Source organism: Protopterus annectens, chromosome 2.part0, assembly GCF_019279795.1.
Source record: "Protopterus annectens isolate FY-2018-M chromosome 2.part0, PAN1.0, whole genome shotgun sequence".
NCBI lineage: Eukaryota > Metazoa > Chordata > Ceratodontiformes > Protopteridae > Protopterus > Protopterus annectens.
In genome coordinates, this window is record NC_056728.1 from 240,470,776 (window position 1) to 240,488,125 (window position 17,350).

Here is a 17,350-nt window from a genome sequence, read left to right on the forward strand (position 1 = left end):
GTGGAAAGCACATGCAACTTACAGATCATTTCTTAAAATTACAATAGACATAGAAACTACTTTTAAAATAATTAAGTAACACACTATCTGTATTCTGTTAATCTTTAATCACAGATAATATTCTATGAGGACCATAACTTCCAGGGTCGACACTATGAGTGCTACAGTGACTGTGCCGAACTGCAGTCTTACTTCAGTCGCTGTAACTCCATCCGAGTCGAAAGTGGCTGCTGGATGATCTATGAGCGTTCCAATTACACAGGGTACCAGTACTTCCTGAGCAGGGGCGAATACCCTGATTACCAGCGCTGGATGGGTTTTAACGACACAGTCAGGTCCTGCCGCATGATTCCTGCAGTAAGTACTTTACCTGTATTCTTAAGTATGAAGAGTTTGTGGTTGATTGTTATTTTAAATGATTTTCATGTTACCAATATGTGTGTGTGTGTGTGTGTGTGTGTGTGTGTGTGTGTGTGTGTGTGTGTGTGTGTGTGTATATACATATATATATATATATATATATATATATATATATATATATATATATATATATATATATATATATATATACATATATATATATATATATATATATATTTTATATATATATATATATATATATATATATATATATATATATATGGTTCCCTATCAGAAGCCTGAAACACTATAAGCTTGAAAATCAAAATCCTGAAACCAAAAGCCTGAAAACTCAAAATCCGGAAAACCCAAAATCCTGAACACACAAAATGGACATACTGACGTCATTGTGGCTTTGCTATTGTTAGCCCTGTGGTGTTAGGTCATGCGTTGGGTTCAGGTAAGTGTGCGTTTGGTTTTATGTTAGGGTTAGGGGCGGTTTAAGTGAGTTAGGGTTAGGGCGCAGGTTAGGCATGTATGCAATAGTGACAAAAATTAGGGTTAGGGGCGGTTTAAGTGAGTTAGGGTTAGGGCGCGGGTCAGGTGAGTGTGCGATAGTGACGGACGTTAGGGTTAGGATCAGGGTCAAGGTCAGTCAGTAGATATTAGTGTCTTTGTATTGTCATATTAGCATTATTTGTGTTTTCAGGATTTTGGGTTTTCGGGATTTTGAGTTTTCAGGCTTTTGGTTTCAGGATTTTGATTTTCAAGCTTATAGTGTTTCAGGCTTCTGAAAGGGAACCATATATATATATATATATATATATATATATATATATATATAAATATATATATATATATATATATATATATATATATATATATATATATATATATATATATATATATATATATATATATATATATATACACACAGGCAAATAGAATGGTAGATCTGTAGCTAAACAATTTTCTTTCAACCAATTACCTGTGGATATGCACAGACACATAAACTAAGATGACAAATATTCTATTTGCTGCTACTATCAATTGCAAACAGAACTTTATTATTTATTTTTGAAAAATATGTGCTGTCTGCTAGATATGATGTTTTTAATCATAAACATTACATTTTAAATATGATCCAAAAAGACATCTGAATTCGTACCTCTCAACTGTCTAGATTTTCACCTCATATTTTGGTCTACTCCTCATAAAAATTGTTTTTTTTATGGCAAATCACTGAGGACTGAAGTCACTAAATAATGCACACATTTGAGTTTCAGACTTTATATCCTTCAGAAAATACACGCTAACATAAAACCCATTATTCTAGCAACTTTCTATGCTTCTGAGTGCAATATGTAAACTATATCCCTGTTTTTTGGCCTTTGTCCCTCATTATTTTAGGCTTTGCCCAGATTTCAGTGCTAAGAGGTTGAGAGGTACGCCTGCATTTTACAGAAAAGAATAAGTGCCTGAGGGTATGAGATTACCCAGGTGGGAGGGTTTGTTAGTCTCTTATGTAGTTTTGGTACACAGAAATAGCCTGATTCTTTTACAAATTGTGTACATGTGTTTCTGTTAGACAGTTCAGCCCTCTGCCACTCACAGGTATAATATGCTCTTTATATTCTTTCAAAGGCTATTATTCAAATTACCATTCTCACCTTTGTTCTGAAAAACTGCAAGCACATTCCTTTATATTGTTTCGTACTGGCTCCTTTTTACCCTGCCGTAGTAGCCTTTACTATTTACCACCTCTGCAGATGCATCAGACCACTCCTAATATCCCAGCACCTTGCCCCCTCTTGTGACTTCCTGTGTGAATGAAACATTAAAAACAAAGTAATAATCAGTGGTGTACACTTGACATTTCATGGTGCATACAGCATTATGTACCTTGTTCTGCCTTCCAAAATTAAGATGTTGAACACATTTATCCCTATTGTGGGATGAGTATATTCAGCTGTTCAGCTGTATAAAGCATTATTTATGCTTGTTTCAACAAATGTTCTATGAATTTCCCTACCTATGGATGCTACATGCATTGTCTTAAGATGAAAATAACCATGTTCCTACTTACCCAATGATCACAAAACACACCTTTCATGGAGGATAATAGCCACAGCAAATATGTTTATCCTGCCAATCAAATTAATTAGAATGAATTAGATCAAGTATCAATCAAAGCCAATACACAGTATCAAATGTTAATCAGCTACCGATCATTGAATATGTATGGGTGTGAAAATGGAAGGACTTGGAATTAGAACGATTCAGGGCACAGAACACTACTGGTCTTGGCAGATCCCTAAAACATTCAACCAGCACCAGTATTGGAAAACATCTCTAACACCATCCTCTCAAACATGGTAGTTGTTAGGACCTCAGAATCATTTCGCTAATGCCAATAGCTGAAGGGAATCTGCAATATGCATGCCCCAGACCTTGGCCTCCCAGATGGTCTGCTGATATTCAGAGTGGACAAATCCTGCCCAGCATGAGAGAAACTATGCTGTCTGAGCACGTGCACTGTTATTTTTTTCCCTAACAATCTCAATGGGTCTGCAATAGCCTGATCCACTCCCATTACATACCAGTAGTGAGGGAAAGCTGCACCTTGACCTGTCAGGTATACACCACTGTTTATTATTGTGTTTTTACCACTGTGTGCCACACAGGCAGTCTCAATAGTCAATGTGAATTAACATCTCAATCCAACATGGGGCAGATGGCTAATGACAAAGAAATCCAGTTCTAATTCTCAGAGAAGGCAATCATCATCTCAGTCCATCAGAGAGACAAATATTGTTCTTTTACAGGGTGAGGGGGCAGACAGGCATTGGTAACAGCTAAATAACAAAACCTACACACCCAAATGACTAACATATGTCAGTCCTTCACATGAAGTCTTTTGGTTTCCAGCAGTGTACACTTAGTGGCATACCTTGTGCTGTAGCCTGATACCAAGAATGGAAAGTAATCTGTTAGGTGCTCAATTCTCCTCCGCCTAGTTTCTCTCTTCACAGCTACTTTCTCCAGCTCATGTCTGTTCCTAAACCTATTTCTTCAGCAGTATAAATACAAATGTGCTCTGGTTGTACCCTTCAGGGTGAAGTTTTATTAAATTCTGGAAAATAACTTCTTTAAAAAAAAAAAATCAGATTTCAGTATGAACTATTAGGTAACTAGGTTTATATTACATGTGTGCATATGTGTTTGTGTATGCATATAGCCGAGTTATTCTTTAAACGTTGCAGCAGCATAATAAAAATCCATTTTAATTCATTAGAGCAGCAAAATTTATTTATTTATTTATTTATTTATTTTACATTTGTTAACCGGGAGAGTCCGACTGGATACATGTCCATTTTCAGCGGAGGCCCGGGGAGAAAAGCTCCAGGTACATAACAGACATATGAACATTGTTAATGCAAAAAAGGAAGATAGTTGAGTTCTAAATACAATATAAAGATACATCACATCTTGGGAAAAAAATAACAGCAGCATATAAAAAAAAACATAGGTCAGTTACAAAGGCGAGGCGCCTTGTTAAAAAGCGGTTAAGGATAGTGAAGTAAGAGAAGGGTAAATGATAGTGGTTAATCAGGTTTGGAACAGGGACATTGCCAGAGAGTATTGAGATGGGGTTTAAGCTTTTTTTTGAATTGTAGGAGTGAAGGTTCTGAGGTGAGCATGGTCGGTAGGGAGTTTCACATTTTACCTACAAAATGTGGATAATAAAAGGAGTAGTAAACCACGATGAAGACCAAATGAAGACGTTCGACAAAAAATAAAATATAAGATCTTTATGCCATCCAAGTAATGTGAAGTAAGCGCTTTCACGTAGGACATCCCATGCTTCATCAGACAATAAAATACACAGACAACAACCCCATTTTATACTCCTTACTTGCAGCAAGGCGGGAAAATTAATTGGTTAATTAATCAATCAACATACCAAAAAAGAGTTCTTATTTAAATGCATATACCAACCACAATGTCGCCAGTATCCTGCCATATGTACATTTAAAAAATGCGTATACACGCTGACAAGTGAATCCCTCAAAATAATAATTAAATATAATCCAGTTCAGCCTGTTGCATCACTGTAAGACTATTAAACATAAATCTAGGCAAGTATATACAAGAGTAAAAATCAAACAGAGTTCAGTTTGAACTGCAGAATCGCTATAGATCTATAAGATGTAAATCAAAAGGTTTGCGCAGACGCAAACAAATTCATCCGTCAAGGTGATAGTAAAATGCAGTTCAAATTACAACATCGCTGCAAACCTAGTAAACTCTTGACATATATGGGTATCAGAAATTTTCGAAATCTATCATTTTCCAGGATCATAACAAATGCATAAATGAAGGCATAAATAAATAAACAAATGAATAAATACATAAACTAGGTGAATGTAAACATAATAAAACAAGCAACATTTTATATTCATCATAAATTACACAATGATCATATTTTGAGGGCCATCTATTTGATATATATATATATCTTAAAGCATAACAGAGTACTGCATAAAAAACTCATATATAGACAAATATATAAAAATAATAGTAACTAGGCCTCCAATCCATAATAAGAAGCCATGTTAATAAAATATAAAAAAATATAAAAATATAAAAATATGAATGTATCCTGTATGGAAACATATATGTTAGAAATCCATATGAGTAGGTGTAAAAATAGAAAATAAAAATAAAAATGCAAGTACATATGTATGTAAGATGTTTATAAAGAAGATATAATATGTTACAGCCTTCCATATGGCCTCGATGTGAAAACAGCCATAGATAAGGACAAAATATAAGAAGGCAACGTTTGGGTACATTTAAAAAACAAAACCTCCCCATATAAAACATAAAAATAAAAATGATAAAAATGATGAAAATAGGAAAAACAAAAACAAAAACATCATATCACCATTAAATATTACTCAGCACAAGTATAGGTTTTAAGGACACATAGTTGTTGAGCCCTGGGGGTATATGTGGGCCAAGTTGTAAAATCCATTTTAGTTCCATCAACGCAAGTTCATTAGCTAGGTTTCCACCCCGTTGCCTCTGTCCCAATATTTGTAGCACTCTAAAAGAAAAAACATGTAAAGGAAACTCCATTACATGTTTAGCTAAAGCATTGGTTTCTTTAGACTTCCGGATATCATACAGATGGTTGTATATCCTATCTTGCAACCTCCTAGTTGTCAACCCCACATAAAACACCTCACAGTCATTGCAGGTTGCAAGATATACTAAATTCTTGGTGTTACATGTAGCATGGAACTTGGGATGAAACCTAAACTGGGTGAGAGGACTCCAGAATGATTGTGAATCTACTATGTAGGGACATCGTTTACAATGATGACAAGGAAAAGTGCCATAAGGTAGTGGCATAAGGCTAGTAGGTAATGGAGCAACAAGATGATCATCACACAAAATCATCTTCAAACTCTCACAGTTTTTAAAAACAAAACCTGGTCTAGTACCTACTAGCTTTCTGGCATTGTTATCTATCATGAGTACATTCCAATTACTGGATATGATAGCTTTGATGGCATTGATATTACTGGTGTATTTAGTAATGAATTTAACCATTTCCGTCGATCTAAAGGACTTATTACCAACAAAGTAACTCCTAGAATCAACCAACTGTCCATCCACAGGACTCTCCATATGGGTCTCAATATCTAAACTACCAAGGATGTCCCGTCTAATGCTGTTGACCATAGCACGATTATAGCCCCTGTCTAGGAATAGAGCTTCCATTATGTCTGCTTCTCTCAAAAGAGATAGCCCATCCCTACATAGTCTCTGCACCCTGAGGAACTGGCTCTTGACAATGCCAGGAAACACATTCCTTGGGTGCATACTGTCAAAAGGAAGTAAACTGTTTTTCCATACAGACTTCCTATATAGGATCGATCTAATAGAACCATCCATATGCAATCTCAAAGTCACATCTAAAAAATGTATCTCATCGGACGAAACTTCACTGGTGAATCTAAGAAATGAAGTTGTTGTTTCCAGATAACACAAAAAGTTGTTAAAATCCTCTCTAGTCCCTCCCCAAACTATGAGGATATCATCCACGAAACACCTGTATAGTCGAATAAACCTATACATCTCATGTGGGAACAGAAACTGTTTCTCCCATTGTAGAACTACTAAATTAGCATAAGTATTCGCGCAGGGGGTGCCCATGGCTACCCCCCACTGCTGTAAGTAATGCTGACCTTTAAACAAAAACACATTGTTATGCAGCACGATTTCAAGTAGCTGATGAATCAGGATCTTCCTTTCATTACTGAAACCAAGTTCATTAGCCAGACGCTCATCCAAATACTGCATACCTACATCATTAGGTATGGATGTAAACAAACTGTTTACATCCAAGGATTTTACCTACAAAGTTTGAGAATAGAGAATCTCCAGCAGAATTATTGGCTTTGGTTGTTTGAGCTAAGAATTGGAGGAGCGTAAAGATTGCAGGTTAATATAGGGATGAATGATGTTTTTCAGAGCTGGTGTTTTCTCTGGGTGATACAGTATCTGGTGAGCCGTTTTGAGTTGGTTGAAATGGAGTTGGCTGGAAAACTCTAACCACCCTAGTTGCTTCAAGTTAGTGCAGTGGTGCGTTCTAAAGGTGGAATTTGTGGCAAATCTAGCTATGTGATTGTAACAAGAAGCAAGTTTGTTAAGGGTTGTCTTGTTTAGGTTTGTAAAAAGGGGGGAGGCATAGAAAAGAGTTGATAGTAGGTGTGTGCTGGCAATTGTAATTTTAGTGTGAGGAGTGAGAAAGTGTTTTACTTTATAGAGAGAGCCAAGCTTTTTATTGACGGTTTTGATGGTTAGATTGAAAAGGGTGTCAAATTTAAGGCAATTATCAATGGTAACACCTAATAGCTTTGTGTGTGCTTCTGGTGATATAGTGATTCCATTGGAGGATGTAATAGAGAAGGTGGGGGGAAGAGTCTTGTTAGTAGGTGAGAAAGTAAGTAGTTTTGTTTTGTTGGGGTTGAGAACTAGTTGACGACTTGAGAACCATTTTTCTATTAGGTTGAAGGTGTCTTGGGTTGAAGCAGTGAGGTCTGCCAGGTTGGAGGCAGTGCTGATGATAGTCGAATCATCTGCATATTGAATGCATGTGGCATGGGGGTGATTGTGGGCAGGTCATTAACAAAGATGGTGAAGAGAAGTGGGCCAAGAATAGATCCTTGGGGAACTCCAAGTGTAACTGGTAGGCATGTGGATAATTTGTCCTGCCATAGAACAGCCTGTTGCCTATTGGACAGGTAGGATTGGAACCATTTCAGCGTGGAATTGCTGAGTGATAGTTTTTTAATGTATGGAGGAGTTGAATGTGGTTCACCATATCAAAGGCCTTGGAGAGGTCTAAGAAAAGAGCAGATGATAGTTTATTATTGTTTCTGAAGTTATTGATGGTATTAGAAAAGGATAGTAGGGCTGATGTGGTACTGTGATTTGGCCTGAAGCCATGTTGGGAGTTGGCTAGAATTTTATTTTTGGTGAGGTGTTCCATCAGTTGTTTGTGGACACACTTTTCCATAATTTTGGGCAGGGGTGAGAGTATAGCTATAGGTCTGTAGTTGGTTAGCTCTAGTGAGCTACCACCTTTATGGAGAGGAATAATGTGGGACATTTTCCATATGGAGGGGATGAAGGCTTCTGACAAGGTACGGTTTATGATTATGGAGACGGGATAGGAAATGGCCTCAGCTGCTTTTTGCAGAGACTCAGCTGGGAGAAGCTCAGCTGCTAGCTTAGTGGGTTTTAGTTTTTTTAAGAAGAGATGTTATAAAGGATATGGGTACTGGATCGAAGGTAAATAGATGATCTGATGTAGTTGCAGTATTCTGCTGGCATGGGTAGTGGAGTGGGCTGGTTGTTTGTTTGAATTGTGTGGCCAGGGATTGTATAGTTTCTGTGAAGAAACTATTGAATGTGTTAGCAATGTTTATAGGGCACTGTTGTTTGCAAGTTGTTGGAGTGGGGGTGGTTGCCTGGCCTGGGTGCAGGAGCTTGTTTAAGCCTGCCCAGAATTTTGTGGATTATTAAGGTGTTTGTGTTGGAGGTGGAGGAAGAAGTTTTTTTTATCATTTAAGATCATTCTTTTAGTTTAATTTCTAAGTTGCCGGAAGGTTTGGTGGGAGTGTGGGTCTTTAGAGGTACCATGTGACCCACATCTTGTTTCTAGATAGGATTTTGGATTTTGTTTCCTTAGAGAGCCATGGTGCGGTTTTGGTTTTAGTTCTAATGGACCATATTGGAGCATGGGAATCTAGAATCTTGAGGATGGTGGTGTTGAAGTAGATAACTGCCTCTTCAAGAGGAAGAGACTTGAGTATTGTCCAGTTGTGGGCTTTAAGTTCAGTTTGAAAAATGGAGGCATTGAATTTATTATTGTTCCTGATTTTTTTATGGTTGTAAGAAGGGGGGTGATTTTCTTGAATTTGATAACATAGGTGAGTAAGTGATCACTCATGTCCTCTGGGTGAGTACATGCTGAGTACTGGTCAGGATCTTTATTAGTAAGGATCCAGTCCAGGATGCTGTCTTTGTTTTGGGGTTTACCTAGTCTGGTAGGAGTGGATATGAGCTGAGAAAAGCCATGTAGATTTATGCTGCTAGATGGGGAGCTAGATGAGAAGGAATTCCAATCGATGTTGAAGTCACCTAACACTATGGATTCCTGTGGGTGAGTTTGAGTTAACCAGTGGAGAAAGTCCTCTAAGGTTTTGTTATTATTGTTGCCTGGGAGGATGTAAATACATGCTATATTTATGCTTTTATGTTTGTTTGGTTGAAGTTTTACAAGTAGAATGTTGGCATTGTTTGTTAGGAGGGGTTGTGGAGAGGCAAGGGAGATTTGTAATGTATTTTTGTAGAGTATGGCTACACCGCCACCTTTATGAGTTATTTGGTCTGCTCTTAGTATATCATACCCTGGTGGGATTATCTGTGTGTCTTTCGTACTTGGTTTAAGCCAGGTTTCTGTGAGACATAGTAGGTCTGGGGAACAAGTAGCTAAAAGGGCATGTAGGTTGTGAATCTTATTGTTTACACTTCTGATGTTTAGATGACATTATTAATGTAATTAATATCATTACTTTTTACAGTACAGGGGGTCATATCAACTGAGGGTGCATGAGAGGCCTGAATTTGGAGGCCAGATGATGGAATTCACCGATAACTGCCCATCTGTCCATGATCAATTCCATTATCAGGACATCCACTCCTGCAATGTGTCTGAAGGTTACTGGCTTTTCTATGAGCATCCCAACTACAGAGGAAGACAGTACTTCTTAAGGCCTGGGGAGTACAGAAGGTACACTGACTGGGGTGCCATGACTTCCCGAATTGGCTCTTTCAGATGCATCAGGGATCGTTATTAAAATACCAAAAATGTATTTACTTTAGTGCACTAAAATAATAAAGCTTTAGTTTAAGAATCCAGTATTTTTTTTGTGTACTGATATATCTAATTTCCTGGGAAAATATTTGGTAATATTCAATTTAACTTACTGAGTTCATAATGGGTGTGATTAGCATAAAACCCACTGCAAATTTTCTAGGGAATCCATAAATGATGTATAATCTCAGAATGTGATTTCTGGCTTCCTCCTGCAGCTTTGGGAACAGAGTTTAGTAATTTCTAGTGAGAGCTGTGACTGCTATCTCCAGATGAAATCATTTGCTGTTGGAATTTATTTCAACTCCCTACAGACCGAAGGAGAGATAGACAGGCACATACACACAAAGACGTATACACCCATTGCAACTACTTGCTTATTTCTATTTATTTAACTTTTTGTATCCTGAGTTAGTCCGCTAGGCTAGTGGCCTCTTTTCAGGGGAAACGTGAGGTAGAATTTCTACTACTATGAGAAATTTAGCCTGGGCTTCTGGGCACTTCTTATACTCTTCTCAATAGGTGCTGTGACATCTTCTACGTCCATTTGAACTACTTCAACCTCAAGCAGGTAGGACCTTACTTTGATGACTCAAAGCATGACACATTCAGGATTGCAGCACTCCTTTAAAGTTTCACTGCAATGTAAACTTTCCAATTCCCTGAAGTGGGAATAGAAATCGCAACCTTCCGGTCTTCCAGCTACAAAGACAAATGTGCTGCCTGTTGTACCTCTGAGTCACTATTTTGACTGTGTGCAACTCAGATATCTATGATCAAGTGAATGTGAATGCATAACTAATAGCCACAATAATGCACTGCAGCTCACAGTCAACCCATTGCGACCATCTGCATGTGTATACACACACACACACACACACACACACACACACACACACACACACACACACACACACACACACACACACACACACACACACACACACACACACACACACACACACACACACACACACACACACACACACACACAATCACACACTCACTCCACAATCAATTACACCCAACTATGTCACCTCAGCTATTTCGCTGCAATCAAATGAATGAAAGACATATAAATATTAGCCAATATGGTGAAAATTGTGCTATGATTTTTGGGAAAAATTCTGAATATTTGCATTACTTCCTCCTGCAATCATGACGTTCTGTTTTTGACAGCAAATTTCTGAACATATGCTCTAAACTGAAGGTAAAAGAAAAAAAGAAGATTAAATGCCAGCCTTGGAGCCAATATGCTATAAATCCCATGGGTTCCAATCCCTCAACATACACAAGTACTGGGAGACTAATTTGGTCTGTTCAACAAAGACCATCATCTGACAGGACACCAGATTTACTTTACTCTGAATTCCCAGGTGTGCTATAGAAGAGAATACATTTGTCACAGTGCACATAACTTTATGGAGGTTCTTTACGAACAGGAACAACAGTCTAGAGGGTCTTAATAGACTTATAAAATGGCTTCAATAGTTAAACAAACTAACCTGTCTGACAGTATAACTTAGCGAGTTGTCATCTGACTTCAAACAACATATATCCTTGTGAAATTGGTTTAATTCTCTGAAATCTACCTGCATAAACTGTATTACTCTATGCAAGATACGTGACATCCAAGCAAGTTTTCCTTGTTTGCCACTAGAAAGAAACACTTGTCATATTACCGAATTAGAACAGAAAAATGTATAAATCAGGAGGTTGGCATAATGGTAAAATATCTGCCTTAAAGATACAAGCTGCAGGGTTTGATTCACTCATGGGTTTATTGTCTAGGCTTAATATGGCCCATAACAGCAGTTAGCCTAACACTAATCTATGAACCTAGGAACCTATGAACATCTTCTTTTCTTTTGGCTTATTCCGTTAGGGGTTGCCACCATGGATCAACTGTTTCAATTTCTTCCTGTCCTCTGCATCTTGCTCTGTCACACCAACCACCTGCATGTCCTCTCTAACCTTATCCATAAACCTTATCTTAGGCCTTCCTCTTTTCCTGTTACCTGGCAGCTTCATCCTTAGCATCTTTTTCCCAATATACTCTGCATCCATCCTCAGCACATGTCCAAAACAACGTAATCTTGCCTCTCTGGCTTTGTCTCCAAACCTTCCAACATGGGCTGACACTCTAATATACTTATTCCTAATCCTGTCCATCCTCATCACACGCAGTGCAAATCTTAACATCTTCAACTCTGCCATGTCAAGCTCTGCCTCCTGCCTTTTTTTTCAATGCCACTGTCTCCAACCCATATAACATAGCTGGTCTCACTACCCTCTTGTAGGCCTTCCCTTTCACTCTTACTGGTACTCGTCTGTCACAAATCACTCCTGACACTCTTCTCCACCCACTCCATCCTGCCTGTACTCTCTTCTTCACCTCTCTTCTACAGTCACTATTACTCTGAACTGTTGATCCCAAGTACTTAAATTCATCCACCTTCGCCAACTCTACTCCCTGCATCCTCACCATTCCCCTATCCTCCCTCTCATTCACACACATATATTCTGTCTTAGTCCTTCTGACCTTCATTCCTCTTCTCTCTAGAGCATATCTCCACCTCTCCAGGGTCTCCTCCACCTGTTCCCTACTCCCACTACAGATCCCAGAGTCATCTGCAAACATCATAGTCCACGGGGACTCCTGTCTGATCTCATCTGTCAACCTGTCCATCACCATTGCAAATAAGAAAAGGCTCAGAAGTGATCCTTGATGTAATCCCACCTCCACCTTAAACGCATCCATCACTCCCACTGCAGACCTCACCACTGTCACACTACCCTCGTACATATCCTGCACCACTCTTACATACTTCTGTGACACTCCCGACTTCCTCATACAATACCACCACTCCTCTCTAGGCACCCTGTCATATGCTTTCACTAAGTCTACAAAGACACAATGCAGCTCCTTCTGACCTTCTCTGTATTTCTCCATCAACACTCTCAGAGCAAACATCGCATCTGTAGTGTTCTTTCCTGGCATGAAACCATACTGCTGATCACTAATCATCACCTCCCTTCTTAACCTAGCTTCCACTACTCTTTCCCATAACTTCATGCTGACTGATCAGTTTAATCCCTCTGTAGTTACTACAGCTCTGCACATCACCCTTATTCTTAAAAATCGGTACCAAAACACTTTTTCTCCATTCCTCAGGCATCCTCTCACTTTCTAAGATTTCATTAAACAATCTAGGTAAAAACTCCACTGCCATTTAACCTAAACACCTCCATGCTTCCACAGGTATGTAATCTAGACTACCAGCCTATCCATTCTTCATCCTCTTCATAGCTATCCTTACTTCCTCCTTGCTAATCCACTGCACTTCATGATTCACTATCCGCACATCATCCAACCTTCTATCCCTCTCATTCTCTTCATTCATCAGCCCCTCAAAGTACACTTTCCATCTGCTCAACACACTCTCCTCGCTTGTGAGTACATTTCCCTCATTATCCTTTATCACCCTTACCTGCTGCACATCTTTACTAGCTCGGTCCCTCTGTCTAGCCAATTGGTACAGGTCCTTTTCTCCCTCCTTAGTGTCCAATCTTTCATACAACTCTTCATATGCCTTATCCTTAGCCTTCACCACCTCTCTCTTTGTCATGCACCTCATCTCCTTATACTCTTGTTTACTTTCTTCATCTCTCTGACAATCCCACTTCTTCTTTGCCAATCTCTTTCTCTGTATACTCTCCTGTACTTCTTCATTCCACCACCAGGTCTCCTTGTCCTCCATCCTCTTTCCAGATGTCACACCAAGCACCTTTCTAGCCATCTCTCTTACTAGCTCTGCTGTAGTTACCCAGCTATTCGGTAACTCTTCACTGCCACCCAGTGCCTGTCTTAACTCTTCCCTGAACTCCACCTCACAATTAACCTTTTTCAATTTCCACCATTTGATCCTCAGTGCTGCCTTCACACCATACTCCTCTTCTTGATCACCAGTGTCATCCTACAAATCACAATCCTATGCTAACTACACTTTCCCCTGCCACCACTTTACAGTCTCCAAACTCCTTCAGACTGGCCCTTCTACATAAGATATAATCCACCTGTGTGCATCTTCCTCCACTCTTGTATGTCACCCTGTGCTCCTCCCTCTTGTTAAAATATGTATTCATCACAGCCATGTCCATCCTTTTTGCAAAATCCACTACCATCTGACCTTCTGCATTCCTTTGCTTAACACCATACCTACCCATCACTTTATCATCCTCTCTGTTCCCTTCACCAACATGCCCATTGAAATCTGCTCCAATCACCAGTCTCTCACCCTTGGGTACAGTCATCACCACTTCATCCAACTCACTCCAAAAATTTTCTTTCTCATCCATCGCACACCCAACTTGTGGAGCATATGCACTAACAACATTCATCATTACACCATCAATTTCCAGCTTCATGAACCTATGAACATATGTATGTATATACACACACGTGCAACTAAGAGATTGCTCAAAACAGACCAGATGGTTTTTTATATATATATATATATATATATATATATATATATATATATATATATATATATATAGATAGGATATTCCACATTGAATTACACGGAGAAGAAAGGTAATTGCTACAGAGAAAAGAAAATTTAAATGTATAAATAACAGAAATACCAAGAATGAAAACGTTTAGGTATAAATTTGAATATAAGAGACACAATGCAGTAGGCCCGGAAGTATGAGGGCAACTCAGTACTGATAGGCAACCTAGTGGTGAAGAATAGGAGATACACTAGAGGATGGGAAAATAACAGAAAACTGAACATTAATGAATCTGCAGTCTAACAGACATATGCCCTTTTGGTGTTTCTACAGTTTCTTGATATAAGAAAAAGAATATCTGTGCATTTAAAATGTGGATTACTACAAAACATCCATAAGGACTCCTTTGTCTGTACAATGCATTAAAAACACAACATTTTAAATAATGCTGGATATTTAAAATGACTTTTTTGTCAAGATAATTGTATGATCTGCATTCAGTCAGCACCGTTTTGATGAAATATTCAGAAGTAATCAACAAAGTTCCCAACGTTAAAACTAGTGTAGTTTCTTGTTTTGCATATGCTGAGAAAAGGGTAACCACAACCCTAGAATCACTCCATCTTCTACATAATACGTGGTATAAAGGCTAATATTTTACAAGGAAAACTGCAAAACTGGCTATAATACACTTATTCTGTAAGATGATCTCTGTTTACAGTTTAACAGCCTGCAATCACAACATATTTGTAAGAATTGCTGAGAGGAATGTATTTCAGCTTGTTGCCCTCATATTTAAAGAGTGCAGCTCATTGTCCACATACACACCATACACACACACACACACACACACACACACACACACACACACACACACACACATACATGAAGAAATGCTTACCATCCTATATACTGGCTGACAGTACTGTCAATAGTGCTATTGAAAACAATAAAAACATTTAATTAGAAATAAAACACCTGCTCCTACATTCATATAACTGCATTCACTTCTTTTGATTGCTTCTTCCAGCAGCCTAGACAGACTCCTGTTAAATACCATTACTAACCCACTCATAATGGCAGGAAGACCTGTAATAAGGCATATGATATTATTTTACTATTTTACATTATAAGTAGGTTTAACACTGGGCTATTTTGGAAAGCAAATCAACCAAGTAACTTGATTTTGTTTTGTTTTTTATTTCTTTGTTTTCCCTGAAATGGGCATGGCAACAATTTTTTAATGAAAAAAAAATATGATTTGTTGACAGTTTTTTTTTATTGGTGGGGGGCTGCATCTTCTCAGAATTTTTGAACCATATATGTCAATTAGTGTAATAACCTTCTGAACTATTACAACACGCTAAGTATCATTAAACACCTTAGCCAGCATGTTTAAATTCCGTATCCACTTGTCTATACAGTTTGACCTAGCTGGCCTGACTTCTTTTTAGCATTTAGAAGAATGGGGTTCAGGACTGCAAAACTCTAATTAAAGGAAAGACATTAAACTCCCCTTTTATTCTGTCATGGTAACTGCCTATTAACAGGCTAATAACCAAGCATGTATCTATCCATTTTAGTTAACTTCACCTGGTGAGGATTGCAGTGATATTAATCTGAGCAAGTCAAATCAGACTTCCTTATCTGTTATAACAGCTTCTGGCTCATCCTATGTGATCCTAGTGTCCCTCGAAAAGCAAGACATATACTCCTATTATATCTAAAGGTCCCCGCAGGGCTTCCTGTCAGTTGGCTGTGCATAACACATCTCCTTTGGGAGATGCCTAGGGGCAGCCTCATATCACCTCAACTGACTCCTCTGAACATGGAGAAGCAGTGGGTGTCCTCCAGGATTTTCATAGAATGCTGAGTTTCTCATTGTATGCTGGAGAGTGCCCCAGCTACCCTTTGAAGAAACCTTATTTCTACCTCTTATAGGTACAGTTTCATCCTTTTGGCCACTACTGAAAGTTTATGACCATGGGTGAGAATGGGGACAGGAATCACACAGCTTTGGGAAATTGTTTTATTGTTGTATAGTAAAATATCAAGGCATAAGGTAAGATCATATAGTTTCACAATGTCCACTAAAACAGATATAGATAGCGCTATCAGATTTCAGTGACCCCTGCAATAGCTATACAAAGACAAAGGGCTGATCCACTGTCCCACATGTCAGAAGGAATCCACATTGTACCACCTCAATCAGGAGTTCAGTAATTGATTGAAGTTTTCTTTCCAGTACCTTGGTGAAAACTTACTATGGAGGAGGAGGAGCAGAATCTCTCTGTCTGCTGAGCACACCCCCTGATCCCTTTTATGAAAATGTAAACCACTTTCCAAATTAGCCACTCTAGATGTAGTGTTGTTGTCTTTCAAACAACTTTGAAAATCTGTGATAGTTGTAACAGCTTAACAATGCCCAGTGCATTCAGCACTTTTTGGCTGGATCTCATCCATTTCCTCAGCCTTGTCACAGTGGAACTATTTAAATTCTGTGAACACAGCTGTAGAAATGGAGTTAGTCGTACTAGCTGCTTCTGGCACAGATTTCTCAGAGGAGAGCGTGCCTAGTAGATACAGGCGTTCATAGAGGTGTTATTTCCATCTCCACACAATGTTAAATAGTCATCAACAAAAAAAGAAAACAACATGAAAACAGAAAATTCACTGCATCATTTGATGCCCTGGAATTAGCTCTGTCTCTTTTCAGGTAAAAATTAGTCTTAAGTGCCACTGTGCACCCTGTACTAAACATTGGTTAGAAGTAGTCGAATTCAAAAATATTGGATGGTAAAATGCATGCATGTTTACTATATTAATAGGAGAATACTGATTTAATATGTATGTATGTTTACTATGTTAAAAGGCCAAGACTGGTTTAATATGTATTAGTGTTTACTATATTAGTAGGCCAAGACATATTTAACATTTATGCATATTTACTAAGTTAGTAGGAGAAGACATATTTTAAACTATAGTTTGATACAAATTAGTAGGGTGGTGGAATGCCTGGGT

At 38.3% G+C, this 17,350-nt stretch overlaps 1 protein-coding gene and 1 long non-coding RNA gene across 2 annotated transcripts in view; one reads left to right on the top strand and one right to left on the bottom strand.

Annotated features, from left to right (window-relative positions):
* The window catches only part of LOC122793714 (gamma-crystallin M2-like), an 11,965-nt gene extending 2,168 nt beyond the window's left edge, over nt 1-9,797 (top strand). The window contains exons 2-3 of the mRNA XM_044061926.1: nt 115-357; nt 9,522-9,797. Coding sequence (XP_043917861.1) covers nt 115-357; nt 9,522-9,797 — 519 coding nt within the window. The remainder of the gene's footprint in view (nt 1-114; nt 358-9,521) is intronic.
* LOC122793045 lies at nt 4,030-6,835 on the bottom strand. The gene is made up of 2 exons (XR_006363443.1): nt 6,787-6,835; nt 4,030-4,087 (listed from the first exon to the last, which is right to left on the bottom strand). It is a non-coding gene; the product is annotated as an uncharacterized LOC122793045 (long non-coding RNA).
* Nucleotides 9,798-17,350: the final 7,553 nt, after the last annotated feature.